Source organism: Euleptes europaea, chromosome 12 (genome assembly GCF_029931775.1).
Source record: "Euleptes europaea isolate rEulEur1 chromosome 12, rEulEur1.hap1, whole genome shotgun sequence".
In the NCBI taxonomy this organism is placed as follows: domain Eukaryota; kingdom Metazoa; phylum Chordata; class Lepidosauria; order Squamata; family Sphaerodactylidae; genus Euleptes; species Euleptes europaea.
The window spans coordinates 22,609,708-22,623,863 of record NC_079323.1 but is presented as its reverse complement, the minus strand read 5'-3'; the positions used below and the strand labels follow the sequence as shown (position 1 = coordinate 22,623,863).

The window sequence follows — 14,156 nt, the reverse complement described above, 5'->3', positions numbered from 1 at the left end:
CAAGTAGCACTGCTGGATCGGAGCAAGAGTCTGTCTAGTCCAGGACAGTGTTTCCAACCATGGCCAGCCATGTGCTTTCAGAATTCCCATCTTAACCAGGGTTTGGAGCAGATTTTGAAATCATTGGTTAAAACTAGAGGGAACCTGGTTAACATTAGCCATAGTTATCATCAGTGTAAGTGTCCCGCTGACCCATGTATAAAACTAACAATGGCACGTAGAGAGGAATTCACATGGGGTAGGGGAGAAAGAGAAGGCCCATTCCCAAATTCTTGACTATGGTTAAAAGATGGTTAAATTGACATCAGCACCGTGGGAGTTAAAATTACCAAGTGTGGAGTTACTCCCTTTATATTAATGCTGTCTATATGAACATTTAAGTTCGGAGTGTAGCAGTAGAACAAGTAGATTCAAGTCCAGTAGCAGCCTAGAGACCAACAAGATTTTTAGGATATGAGTTCTTGAGAAACAAAAGTAACAGATAAAGGGAGTGTTGACTCTTGAAAGCTCATACCCTGGAAATCTTTAAGGTACTTCTGGACTTGTATCTAGCTGTAAAAACATTTAGTAGCTTACAATGTAGATAGTTTAATAACTGAGGTTTTCAGAACATAGCATATCATCTTCCCTCACTGACCGTCCTTCCTATGTATGTGTTTTAATTGTGTATGTGTTTTGTTAACTGTTACGTGTTTTGTTTAATTGTTGCTTTTATACTATGTATTCCAAAAGTTTTTTCCCCCCAGTGTGTTTTGATTGTTCGCTGCCTTTGGGACTGTAAACGGGGAGGAAAGGCAGCATAAAAATCTTTTAAATAATATAAAATAAATAAATTGGAGGCAAAGGTTGCAATAGGGGGACTGATTTGAAGAGTTTCTAGGGTCCCTGTCGCTGAAGTTTTACTGCCCACATGAGTCAACCGATCATATGAGTTCTTCGGTATCTCCAAGTGAAACCAGCAGTGCGTCACTTTGCTTAATTATGGACTTAATTTTCTTTAGAAACTTCATTTTTACAGCAGATGTTTTGGACCTTCAGGGGAAAAAAAACTAGAGATCTACTATGTTAGCTGCATTTACAATTAAATGTGACTCATGCAGCCTGATTTTAAGCGTATTTACTCAAAAGTAAGCCCCACTGCGTTTAGTTGGAGTTTATTCCTTAATAGGTTTGCATAGGATTTAAGCCACATTCTTTTTTTAAAAAGTCTGTAGGTTTATATGAGAAGTGCACAGATTGATAAATGATTGTTTCATTTATGCTCCATATGTGCAAAGCAGCTAAGTCGAGTAATTGCTTTATTTTGAATGATTTGTATCTAGTTCATATTTACATTTTGAGAGCAGGAAGTATATTTAATGACACGATGCTGTGCCATCTCTGTTTTTAGAACTTAAGAAATATACCAATTAGAGCTATTAAGGATGTTTCTATGGCAACTGGTACATGCCTTTCTCCACTGGCTATCGTTTAAAGTTGCAATTACCATTAATTGCTTTTGAAACATTGCCCTCCTTCTGATCAAAGCGCTTGGTTCTCTGATGGTCCTCTGAAATGTTCAGTTTTCTTCTAGAAGGGACAACAAAAGTTAACTGCTTTGTACATCTCTTGTCAGAGGACAGTACAAAAGACATGGCACCGGGCGCTACCATTAATTTGGTTTTTTGACGACAAGCCAAACAGATTGGTTTGAAGAGAACAAATGCTCCCAATTCTTTTGTTTCCCATCCATTTCAGGATTTACTGCTTCTGGGAGCTACGGCCATTGAAGACCGCCTTCAAGCTAGGGTCCCAGAAACAATATCCACATTAATGAAAGCAGAAATCAAGATCTGGGTACTGACGGGGGACAAACAAGAAACAGCTCTCAACATAGGTAACATCTCTTCAACTTTTCCGGTAAAGTTGCCCTGTGCAAACCGGGCACATGGCAGAAATGCTTTTAAAAGGTCATTAACTTCACTGATTTAGCCAATTTGATCATTGTATTAGTTAAGAGGGGGAAATGATTGTGGGAAATGGACTGGTAATTGTGTGCAGAGTTCCATTTTTGCATGTAAAGAGCTCCGTCATGGTGTTTTGGTCAGAGTATCAGTCCAGGACCTGGGACATCTGTGGTCATATCCTCACTCTGGAATCTCACTGGGTGACCTTGAGCCCATTACAGTTGCTCAACCTAACCTACCTCACAGATGTATTGCCATGAGGATAGAGTGGAGGAAAGGTGAATGATATGATAAGCCACTTTAGGCCCCCACAAAAGAGAAAAGCGGATATAAATTTAAAAAATCTAAATTAAAGTGATAATACACCTTCCCCATTCAGCCATTCTCCCAATCCAGTCCTAAATATCAGTCCTATAAAAACCTTATTATAATGTCACCATTCAGGTTTTGGGCCTGTGCAACCCTCAGCAGAGTGACACCCTTCTAAGCCCATTGAAGTTCTTTAAATGAGCAGAAATCCTTTGTATAATTTCCCCATATACGTGTGGTAGTGGCTGTGATCCCTCACAAGAACATAAGAAAGGCCATGCTGGATCAGACCATGGTCCATCAAATCCAGCAGTCTGTTCACACAGTGGACATCCAGGTGCCTCTGTGTGTGTGTGTGTGTGTATTAAGTGCCGTCAAGTCGTTTCCGACTCATGACGACCCTATCAATCAATGTCCTCTAAAGTGTCCTATCCTTAACAGTCTTGCTCAGATCTTGCAAATTGAGGGCCGTGGCTTCCTTTATAGAGTCAATCCATCTCTTGTTGGGTCTTCCTCTTTTCCTGCTGCCTTCAACTTTTCCTAGCTTGATTGTCTTTTCCATTGACTCTTGTCTTCTCATATGTCCAAAGTACGACAGCCTCAGTTTCGTCATTTTAGTTTCTAGGGTCAGTTCAGGCTTGATTTGATCTAAAACCCACTGATTTGTTTTTTTGGCAGCCCAGGGTATCCGTGCCTCTAGAAAGCCCACAAACGACTGCAGCAGCAGTGTTCCAAAGCACCTAAGATAATAGACATGCTTCTCTGATCCTGGAGAGAATAGGTATGCATCATGACTAGTAGCCATTTTGACTAGTAGCCATGAATACCCCTCTCCTCCATGACCATGTCCTCTTCCCTCTTAAAGCCTTCCAAGTTGGCAGCCATCATCAAGTTGACAGGCCTCTGCGGCATTCACTGGATGCTTTGTTAGCCGGAGTATGTTTTGAATGTATGTAGCTGAAGCTTGGGACTGGGGGGCAGAATAGGGATCCTGTTGCTGTACTGCCCACCCCACTGCCCAGCAGTCTCCTTGCCTGAGCTGACAGAGGCGATCTTGGACTTGGCCCTTTATCCCTGATGGCACAGGAGTCTTGCCATCAATCATCAGGGGGAACTTTGGTACCAGTTGAGTGTGCCTTATCCGGACCACTTGGGATCAGAAGTGGTCTGTATTTTGGATCTTTCCATACACTGGAATATTTTGGAATTTTTGCATATGCACATTGAAGGACCAAAATTCATTCATGTACTTTATACACATAGCCTGAATGTAATTTTAAACAATGTTTTTAACCATTTTGTGAACCATCGAAAAGCAAAGATGTAATTGTCTCACCAGAATACCTGTATCTGCTGTTAAACAAGAGCAACAACAAACGAACAACAGCAGGCTTTCAGTCTCCACTTATGATGCTGTGTACTCTGCATTTGACTTTTTTAGGTGAGAGGAAACATTCAAAGCTAGACAGCACGGATCTGCCTGCATGCCTGCTCAAAGGGCCTTGTTTTCGGATCAGTCCAGATATGGGATGTCCGGATAAGGGATACTCTACCTGTCGTACAGACTGCTGAGGGCTACTCTATCTAGAAAACTACAACCTATTTATAACACATCTCACATAATTCTCTGAAGAAGTGAGCTGTGGCTCACGAAAGCTCATACCCTGCCAGAAATGTTAGTCTTTAAGGTGCTACTGGACTCTTGCTCTTTTCTTCAGCTATTGACAGACTAACACTGCTACCTGTCGTTATCTATCCACATAATTCTGTTTGTTTTAGTTTTGTATATATTCACTAGTAGCAGTTTTAACTTAACTGTTTTTTTCATGTTTTAAATTTATTCATCTCTTTTAAATTAATTTGTACACCAAGATCTTTGGAATCCTCAAGACGGTAGATACTAAAACCAGAGGGGTTGGCAGTTAATTTGCTAGCTTTGCATGCCAAAACTCTGGTATTCTGTGACATCACTTGCATTACCTCAGTAAAGTTTTGGACAGCCAGTAATTCTTTGTATTTACATTTTAAAAGGATTGCTCTTACTTAGAAGTAGAATTTCAGATGCAGCCTCAATAAATCATATAGGCTTTACTTGCTTACCACTGTAGAGAAAATTTTTTTAATGTATTTTTAGCGGTAGGACAAAACAAATCAAGGAGGGCATACTGAAGTGATCTTAATGGAATGATTTAATGTGGCTGTTATTTTTAAGGTCCAAAATGCTACTACATCTGGCTTCAGTGCGATATAAAGTCAAGTTTGTAGATTTTGTTTGCAAACCCTGCGAACAGTCGCTCACGCATACGTTTCATGGAAGTCCACAGGGAGAAATGGTCTCTTAATTTGAATGTTGATAGTGTAATAGGAGCTGTGAGGTGAAAGTGGGGAGCTACGACATGCTTGTAAAGTCCCCCAGTTCAGATCCTCTAGCACCTTACAACATGACTGTTCGTCACAGGTGTGTATCGAAAAGCAACCAGTCTCTAAACAGGCTGAAAACAAGCACAGGTTTTCCTGTGCCACGGGTATTAAAGTTGAAAGCACCCGTCCCTGGACTCCTCATGAATGCTACATGATTTGAGAATCTCATCTTGCTAATCGTTGAGAAATCCGGTAGAACTGCCTTTTCCGCTGTTGCTCAGTTCTCCAGCCCCAGTTGTCAAATGGCGCTGTGCTTGATTTGAAAGATGTAAAATAAAACAGCAAGCAGCAGCTTAGAAATTACTGTTCATTGTTGCAGCTGTTGTTCCAGTCAAAAACTACCAGAAAATCCCTTTGAATTAGTTATACCGAATTTGTAACACTTTAGAGCTGCTGTCGTTCCCTGGGGAAAAGACTGTGCCTGACACAGAGAGACATGATTGAAGCTGTACGTTTGTTTCTTTGTCTTTCAGTGAAATTTTAAAAATAGAAAGTAGCTCTTAGTGCACAGCCTGATTTATAAATCCTAATAATTTAAATATAATTCAATATGTGGAACTTTACTTTTTAGTAGGGGTTTAAAGAGTCTGACTGGTGTGTGTGTTGTTGTTTTTGTTAGAATTTACTTTTTCCCCCCCTGTAAGTGTATTAAATCTTTGGAATAAACCTTTGGAAAACAGCGAGTCTTTTAAACTTACCGAGAAGATAAACAGACCCTGATGAAAAAAGGAGTTTGGTTCTCTGCTTATGGATGTATGAACACTAAGCAACATCGCTCACTTTAATAAGGGACCAGAACTTTCCAGAAATTGGACTAGTAGTTATTGGGTCGACCAGTGTTTCTTCATGACATGTGAAGTAAATATCCGTGCTGTTTAGGCGACATAGTTTTTTGGGAGCAACGACAAGTAGAATGTTGTGTTTTTTAAAAATATTTGACCTCAAAAGTCACAAGTTTGCATTTGCTACATGGACATAGAAAAGGCTTTAAGTCATGGTGTTTAACAGAGGATCATGGATTCAGTTTTAAAATATTGTCAGTGTACACTTTAATAAGATTGTCGGTATTACATTAAGGTATTTAGATGTGGAGAAACCTTTATCCGGTTTGGGCTCCTTCCATACAATCTGGATCAGAACCAGTTAGTGGCCACCACAACCAGAAAAGTTCCAGTTATTGGCATTTTCCCAGTATAATACTGGAAGAGATGGTCTCTGGCCCACCTCAGCCGAGTACATGTGTGAGCGTGTATGACATAAGTTAGGTTCACCTTTCCCGGCTTCTGATCCCTTCTTGGTTTCTGTCTCATAGAGACAGGGATGTCTGTCAGGATATATGCTCTTTCATAACCTTAGCTGTCTGTGAGCTTAAATGACTGGACTCATTTCTGCAAGGAATTCACTGTGCCTCAGGTTCAGGCTCATAGAATTTTTTTAATCCTGTTTTTTCCCCAAAGCCACATGTTAAAAGTCCTGCTGAATGTAACAAGCATTTATTTGTATTATTAGTATTGAAATTATACTTTCTCAACTGTTTCTACAATAGTGCCTCTGGTTGGTTGGATAACAGTTGCTGATGTCCACGTTGCCTCAGACAGTGTCTGTCTGTTTTTGGATATTTTATATATTTCATTTTTATCCTACCCCCTGCTATTTAGTTTGGTCCACATTACATAATCATATCGCTCCGTTTCATCTTTGCAATGTCTTTGTGAGGTAAGTTAGGCTGAGATGCCTAACTCAATGCCCTTTGTGGTAGGCTGGGGATTTGAACCCAGGTCTGTCCTGTGCTAGTTCTGTACTCTAACCACTTCATCACACTGGATTTCACCATGGTTGATGGTGGTTTCCAGTTGGGACTTCGCTCATTCTTCCCACTCTGTCAGTACCCATGAATTTTAACAAACTGCTAGACACTTTTTTTAGTTAACAAGCCTCTTCATCTGATTGACAGCTGCACTCCTTTTTGCTTTGTTGTTGATTTTTAGCTTTTTTTTTTTACAATTGCGAAAGAGAAAGTATTATAGCAGCTTTATCTTCTATTGCACTTCTCAGTTGGTCTGTCTGTTGGTATCTCCATAGGCTACTCCTGCCGCTTAGTGTCTCAGAGTATGTCTCTCATCCTTGTGAACGAAGAATCTTTGGATGTAAGTAAACGTTTGTCATTTTTCTTCTTGATCTAAGCAAACCAACAAAATGAAATAATGTGACTGAACATGAATTCGTTGTCTTGTTTAGCTTCAGGCAACTTTGGAGTAGGATGCTTCCAGTTAGAGACTTTGAATTAGGCAAAAAGAAAGAAAGAGGCAGAGAGAAAGAAACTGGTGTTCAGTGCTCTGCCGCTGTTCTTTTTTAACGGAGGTCAAAAGTCAGTGATCTAGCTGATATCATGAGAGTTTGGCCTGGACCTAAATCTATCCTAACAATTGTTAGTGACTTAGTATGTCTTCAGAACACTTCACAGCATAGGCAGGAAAGACAGCTTTGTGATAGAATCAGATAATGGAGGCTATTAATATTCTCCCAGAAATTATTGTTTATTTGCCTGTTTATAGCTCATAGCAAATATTTTTCACGGGTTGCCTTATGTTGGAAGGGAGGGAGGCATTGGATCCTAGTAGCTTTTCCACTAGCAGGAAGCGGAGGAGGATGCTGTTTTTGACTACCAAAAAGGCAATGGTAGGGATAGAAATGTGAAGGCCCAGGAAGAAAACTGTATAAAACCAGGGGTGGGGGGGACTTTCTTCTGTCTCCTCTCCCCAGGAATTTTTTAATCAATTTTTCCAACAGAAAAATTGGGAAATCAGAGGCAGCACTAATAAAACAACTCCCATGAAATATTTCCTCCTTTGGAGTGAGTGAAATGCTTCTTAAGTGAAAGTTTTCCTCAATCAGAATGCATTGTATCAATAAGTCTTAGACCAGTGATGGCGAACCTTTTAGAGACCGAGTGCCCAAACTGCAACCCAAAACCCACTTATTTATCGCAAAGTGCCAACATGGCAATTTAACCTGAATACTGAGGTTTTAGTTTAGAAAAAATAACACATACATTAACATCTTTTGCCTTAAAAGAAAAACACAATAACAGAGCTTTCAATGATACAAACAACTTTTTATTGAAAGGTAAAAGTTTGCATTTTGCATGCTTTTGAACAATTAATGTTTGTTCAGAGCCCCTAAGCTGGGCGGCGGGGAGTCCAGGGAAGGCACACGTGACGTCTGCTCAACTTACCCGCGCGTGCCCACAGAGAGGGCTCAGCGTGCCAAGTCCGGCACGCGTGCCATAGGTTCGCCAACACAGTCTTAGACTGATAGGAAAGTATGTATTGCATATATTTCAATTTCCCCCCAAATGAGTTAGGGTTTCCCAACACCCCACCCTCCCAAAAAAGTCTGAAATGTTTCCTCATTACTTCAAAAATTCTGGAAATTTTACATCCCTGGCTGGGGATCAAGGAACCTATGTGAACAAAAGCTGTAGGGGGAAAGGGGCTGTGGGGAGGGAAATTGGGCACGGTCAAGCGAAGAAGCCGGTAGGATCCAGCCTATGTTCTTTGCTAATGTTAGCTTGCATGACTCTTTTGTGCTATCCCTTGACATTCATTATGATGCCATGGCTATGTCAGAATCTACCACCAACTCAGTTCTTAATTATCTTGATTTCTCCATGTCAATGTTGTGGTGCAGGATGCAAGAGAAATCCATGGCCATTTTTGTAGTGGGCTGAATACCACACCCTGCTCAGTCTAGAATCAGAATGGTAAAATGTATCTTTTTAGATCATGCAATTCAAGATCACACTTCATCCTGAACAAAGGACTTTTAGGAGCGGGTATAAAACATAAGAGCCCAATATAAGCACTGGAAGTCTCTGTATCACATATCAACTCAGCCATGAATTCACTATTCAAATGTAGGCAAACTATTTCTCAGCCCATCTGTAAAATGTGGACCATTTCATTGGGTCTGTGTTACAGGGATGTTGTAAGGACCATTGAGATAATGTGTGAGAAATGCTTTGGGCACTTAGGAAAAAAACCAGTATGTAATAATTAGATACTGTTATTAGTTAATGGGCCAACTCCCCTTAGCTCAATTTGAAACCAGCTTGCTAATAGTGAGTTTTTGTACAATGACACCTTAAGGGAGTGGTGCCTAACTTGGACCACATCTGAGTATTGAAAGCTGGACAACTTTGTGTTCTGAATGAGATAATTATGAATTCCAGCAACATCACTAAGTATTACTCTGTGTGCCTTATGTACTACCTCCATACTGGACAGCCCACACTTGTTTACAGATCAGATACTTCTGAAGGTTCCTGGATGGGAAACGTTTCACTATATGGTAAGCAACTGGTCCATCTTCAACAGAGGTCATGTATATGCCAGGTTGTTGGTACTTATGAAATTGTGCTAGGCCGGAAATACAAAAAGGGAATTGACATTATCAGAAGTATTTGATAAACCCCAGAACTAATGAAAGCCCTGAAAATGCTGAAAACCATAAAAGGAGAGAAACCAAGAAAGACCCCTGTTGCTTGTCAGACTGTCGGAGAACTATATCTAGTATCCCCCTGAGTGTAGACAGTTGGTGGCGACATGGTCTGCTTTGAGTATGTGCCATGAGAAACACCTACTTGAAGGCGATGCTGGAGCTGCTGAGATGTTTTTTCCCCTTTCTGCCATAAAAAAAGAACAGCTCTGATTGATCAAGGATCCATTTGGTCTAGTCAGTGCTTTTGAGAATCATATCAGGAGCTAATACGGCAGCAATCCTTGGATGGCCCCTAGCATTCAAAGGCTCAATGCCTCTGAATGTACAGTAGTCATTCAGTCTTCATTGCTAATAGCCATTGCTAGACCTATCTGCCATGAATTTGCCTCTTTTAAAAGCCATCTAAACTAGCAGTGCTCACTGTGGCTTCTCAAGTTAATTATGCGTTGTCTGAGAACGTTGTTGGCTTGGACGTGTGGTATCCCGTTTATGGAAGAATGTCAGTTAGCTGGAAGTGTCTAATCAGCAAAATATCTCTCTGAGTTACATCGTAAGTCAGGAAGGCTTATCAAAAATGCATCAAAGCCTGTCTGTTCTAAGTCCAGACACACAAGACAACCACATTAATGCAGTAGTCTAACTGTTCACAGGAGCAATGTATGGAAAGTCTGAGTTCGCACGAGAACATTCTTCTCTTAGAAAATTGTGTTGGGATTTCCCTGCTCCTGCCGTGTGTTCTATGTGTGGCTGCCCTTGAAAAGTGTTCAGAAACGTCAGTTGGTTCACAATGCCGCAATCAGGATGTTGATTGGAGTGGGCTGCAGGGACTGTATCACTCTAGTTTTGGCCCATCTACCCTGGCTCTCAAACCGTTTCTGGTCATAATTCAAGGGGCTGCTGTTGACTGTCAGATCCCTGCATGGTTTGGGACCAACATACCTAAAGGACCGCTTACTCCCTTGGGAACCTACCTTACCACTATGGTCATCTTTGGAGGTCCTGCTTTGGGTTCCCCTGCCTTCTGAAATTAGGTGGGTGGCAGTCTGGGAAAGGGCCTTTTCAGTCTTGGCACCAAAATTCTGGAACTCTCTCTCTGGGGAGACTTACCTTCCCCTTCCGTTGCCACCTTCTGTCAGTGGGTAAAAACTTTCTTTGTTTTGTTTGCGTTCCCTCAGTGATCCTCTTTCTGCCCAATATTTTAATTGTTGTTTTTATGTTTTGCATGTATTTTAGCTCTAGTTTTGATCTATGTTTTTTGTTGGTTTTAATGTTTGGTTTTAATGAATTATTGTTATGGTTAAGCTCAAGACCTTTGGTCAAAGGAGCTAGTAAATAAATGGAAATGGTTTTAATGATTTTTAAGATCATAGAATTATAGAGTTGGAAGGAAACACCAGGGTCATCTAGTCCGACCCCCTGCACAATGCAGGAAATTCACAACTACCTCCCCCCCACACCCCCAGTGACCCCTACTCCATGCCCAGAAGATAACCAAGATGCTCTCCTTCTCATCTTCTGTTTCAGGTCATAGAATCAGCATTGCTGACAGATGGCCATCTAACCTCTTCTTAAAAACCTCCAGGGAAGGAGATGTGATTTTATTATGTATGTTTTTAATTTGTTAGCTGCCTTGGTGGCCCTTCTGAGGCAGGGTATAAATCGTGTAAAATAAAAATCATGAAATAAGACTCTCAATTCAGCATAACTTTGGTAGCAGGTAACCTCCTCTGAGAGGCCAAAGACAGGCACTGTGAGTTAGCGATTCATTTATGAGGGACACCAAGGCCTCATTATCGTGGTCCTTATGTGATTTCAGCAACCAAGAAGGACAAGGATCCAGAGCACAAGCGGTGGCGTTCACAGAGCCCAAGATCCTGTCAATGTCCATCACTATCACTTGGGTCAATATGACCCATAAATGGACCAGACAGTGCGTCAGACTTTTCTTCTGACTGTGCTATGTTACAACCAGCATCCAAACAGCAATGTATTTAAAAGATTTTCAGAGCAATCCTCAAGGAGGGAGCCGAAGGTGGTTCGGAGTTGGTGTGATCCCAGTGCCAGTGTTAGCGCCACTTGCATCCGCTATTGAAACCATAACTACCAAGAGCTGATCAAGTGTCTGTCTGAGACAGGTCCCTTAAAGGTCTAAGAGTAAAGTAAAATAAACACATACACACAAACACATTGTGCTATTTGTGTGTGTGTAAAGTGCCGTCAGGTCGCAGCTGACTTATGGCGACCCCTTTTGGGGTTTTCATGGCAAGAGACTAACAGAGGTGGTGCTATTTATATTAACAATAATTGAGATGAATTTTAGTTGGAGTAGGTTAAAATGCCTGTGTAAGCCAAACAGTGGTAAAATGACCTAGGGAGGCTTGCCTGGTTCGTTTTCTTCCTTTTGCTTATCAACTAAATCCCAGTATTCCTAAACTAGACAGGAACTTAGCTGGCCTCTTCCACTGGAGGAAAAGAAACTGTCTTCCTGTAACTGATGCTTGAGTTAAGAGCGGCTCTGCGTATACAGCAGCCGGCGGCTGCACCTCAGACAGCCAGATCCCAAAATCCAGGGGATCTGGAAGTGGACTTTGCTGCAGTGTGAAGAGCTACAGCTGGAAACTGAAAACCGAGAAGCCACACTACACGCCCTCAAGTGCTTGCACATGCCTGAACCTCATTTTGGATCCCAGCCATAGTCACCGTTTCCCATATGCAATTTATGGCATAATGTTCACTTTAATCAAAACAATTTGAAAATATTTTGCCAAACATTACCGAAGGCAAGATTATATAACCCAAAGTCAATTATTTCAGACTTAAAACCCATTTGCTGTTTATTTCAATTTCACTCAAAGTGGAGTTAAGTGAGTAAGAAAAGTTTTAAAAAATGATCAAGTGTGGTGTAATAAAAGACGTTATATTGTTTAATAAAATCAGGGTTTTAAAATACATTTTTGTGTGTAAAAATCAAATACATTGCATGTCCAAGGAAGGTGTTTTGAAGTTAATGACAAGTTTTTTAATTTTATTATCTAGAGGCTGAATCTGATTATTTCATTTATTAATTTTATTTCCCTATTCCCCTGGTCCTGATAAGGAATTTTTTTCCTGCAAAATCAGGCCTCTGTATTCATATTACTTACTGGATACTTGGTCGGGAACTGTTTTAATCAGATGTGCATCTGGATCAGGCCAATAAAAAGCAAACCAGTCTACTGTATTTTGTAAAGCCACCGCTACCAAATTTAAAGACTTTCTAAACAAAATGCTATTGCCGTGCTCCTGATAGCTGTGTAGAGAACTGAGCAAATGAGCTTCCCTTGGTAGGTAAAATGGGTATCCTCATTCCGGAGAAGTAATGTCTTAGTCTGTTATAGCAAAATAAAGCTGAAGATCAGTGGCACTTTAAAGATTATTAGCTTGTAAGGAGGCTGTGGACTTCTGTCTTATTATCATCTTCATCTACATAACCCTGACACCCAAAATAGAGCCTTTCTCAAAGATCTCAAGACCTTTGCAGCAGGCTGACATACGAGAGAAGGCACTTGAGATACCTTGGGTAGGACTCTTGAGGGAGGGGGATTAAGGGAAGAAAATTCTGTGCTCCTAGTCCCCCTGGGAGGGAGAGGCATGGAGCTGGGCAAGTCATGTAAATTGTTTTCAGATAATGATTGGGTTGGCTGTGGATGAGCCCAGAGGGACTGTTTTTCTGGGGGCCTGTGGTGGTTTCGGCAGTCCAGTTCTAGCCTCAGACTGCCTGACATAAGAACATTAGAAGAGCCCTGCTGGATCAGACCAGTGGTCCATCTAGTTCAGCGTCCTGTCTCATCCTGTCTCACACTGTGGCCAACCAGTTGTTCCTCTGGAAGCCCAACAATAGGACAAAGAGGCCAAGGCCTTCCCCTGATGTTGCTTCCTGGCACTGGGCTGCAGAGGTTTACTGCCTCTGAAGCTTCCCTTTAGTCACCAGGGCTAGTAGCCACTGATAGATCTATCCTCCATGATAGACCTATCCTCATCTGTCTAATCCCCTTTTAAAGCTGTCTATAATTTTGTGTATTATGAGCCTTGTGGCTCAGAGTGGTAAACTGCAGGACTGCAGTCCAAGCTCTGCTCACGACCTGTGTTCGATCCCTACGGAAGTCAGTTTCAGGCATCCGGCTCAAGGTTGACTCAGCCTTCCCTCCTTCTGAGGACAGTAAAATGAGTACCCAGCTTGCTGGGGGTAAAGTGTAGACGACTGGGGTAGGCAATGGCAAACCACCCCATAAACATAGTTTGCCTAGTAAATGTTGGGATGTGACTTCACCCCATGGGTCAGTAATGATCCAGTGCCTACACAGGAGATTACCTTTACCTATAATTTTGTGTAATCTGCAAATTTGGCCACTAAACTGCTCGCCCCTAGTTCCAGATCATTTATGAACAGTTTAAATAGTACTGGCCCCAATACCGACCCTTGAGGGGGACCCCACTGCTTACTCCCCTCCACTGTGCCTGTGGGTCTAGTCTGTTTCTTAAGGACTCCTTATAGTGAGATGTGAGGGTGTCTGATGGTATGGGCTATTGTTGCCCATACTCTGTAGCTTTTCAGATTTTTTTTTTAAATTCATGCTTTGTGGTTTGTGAAATTAGAGAAGTTCTGTCTCCCTCCTTCCCCCTTCTATCATTTTTCAGCTTCACAAACCCAAGCTACTTGAGAGCCAGTGTGGTGTAGTGGTTAAGAGCGGTGGTTTGGAGCAGTAAAGTCTGATCTGGAGAACCGGGTTTGATTCCCCACTCCTCCACATGAAGCCAGCTGGGTGACCTTCGTCTAGCCACAGTTCTATTAAGAACTTTCTCAGCCCCACCTACCTCACAGGGTGTCTATTGTGGGAGGGGAAGGGAAGGTGATCATAAACCAGTTTGATTCTTCCTTAAGTGGTAGAGAAAGTCGGCATAAAAAAACCAACTCTTCTTCTTCTTCTTGCCGGCTTAGCA

General features: G+C 41.6%; 1 protein-coding gene across 1 annotated transcript in view; it reads left to right on the top strand.

The window, feature by feature from the left end:
- The window catches only part of ATP8A2 (ATPase phospholipid transporting 8A2), a 419,645-nt gene that overhangs the window by 124,108 nt on the left and 281,381 nt on the right, over positions 1-14,156 (top strand). The window contains 2 exon segments of the mRNA XM_056858410.1: positions 1,738-1,876; positions 6,759-6,823. Coding sequence (XP_056714388.1) covers positions 1,738-1,876; positions 6,759-6,823 — 204 coding nt within the window.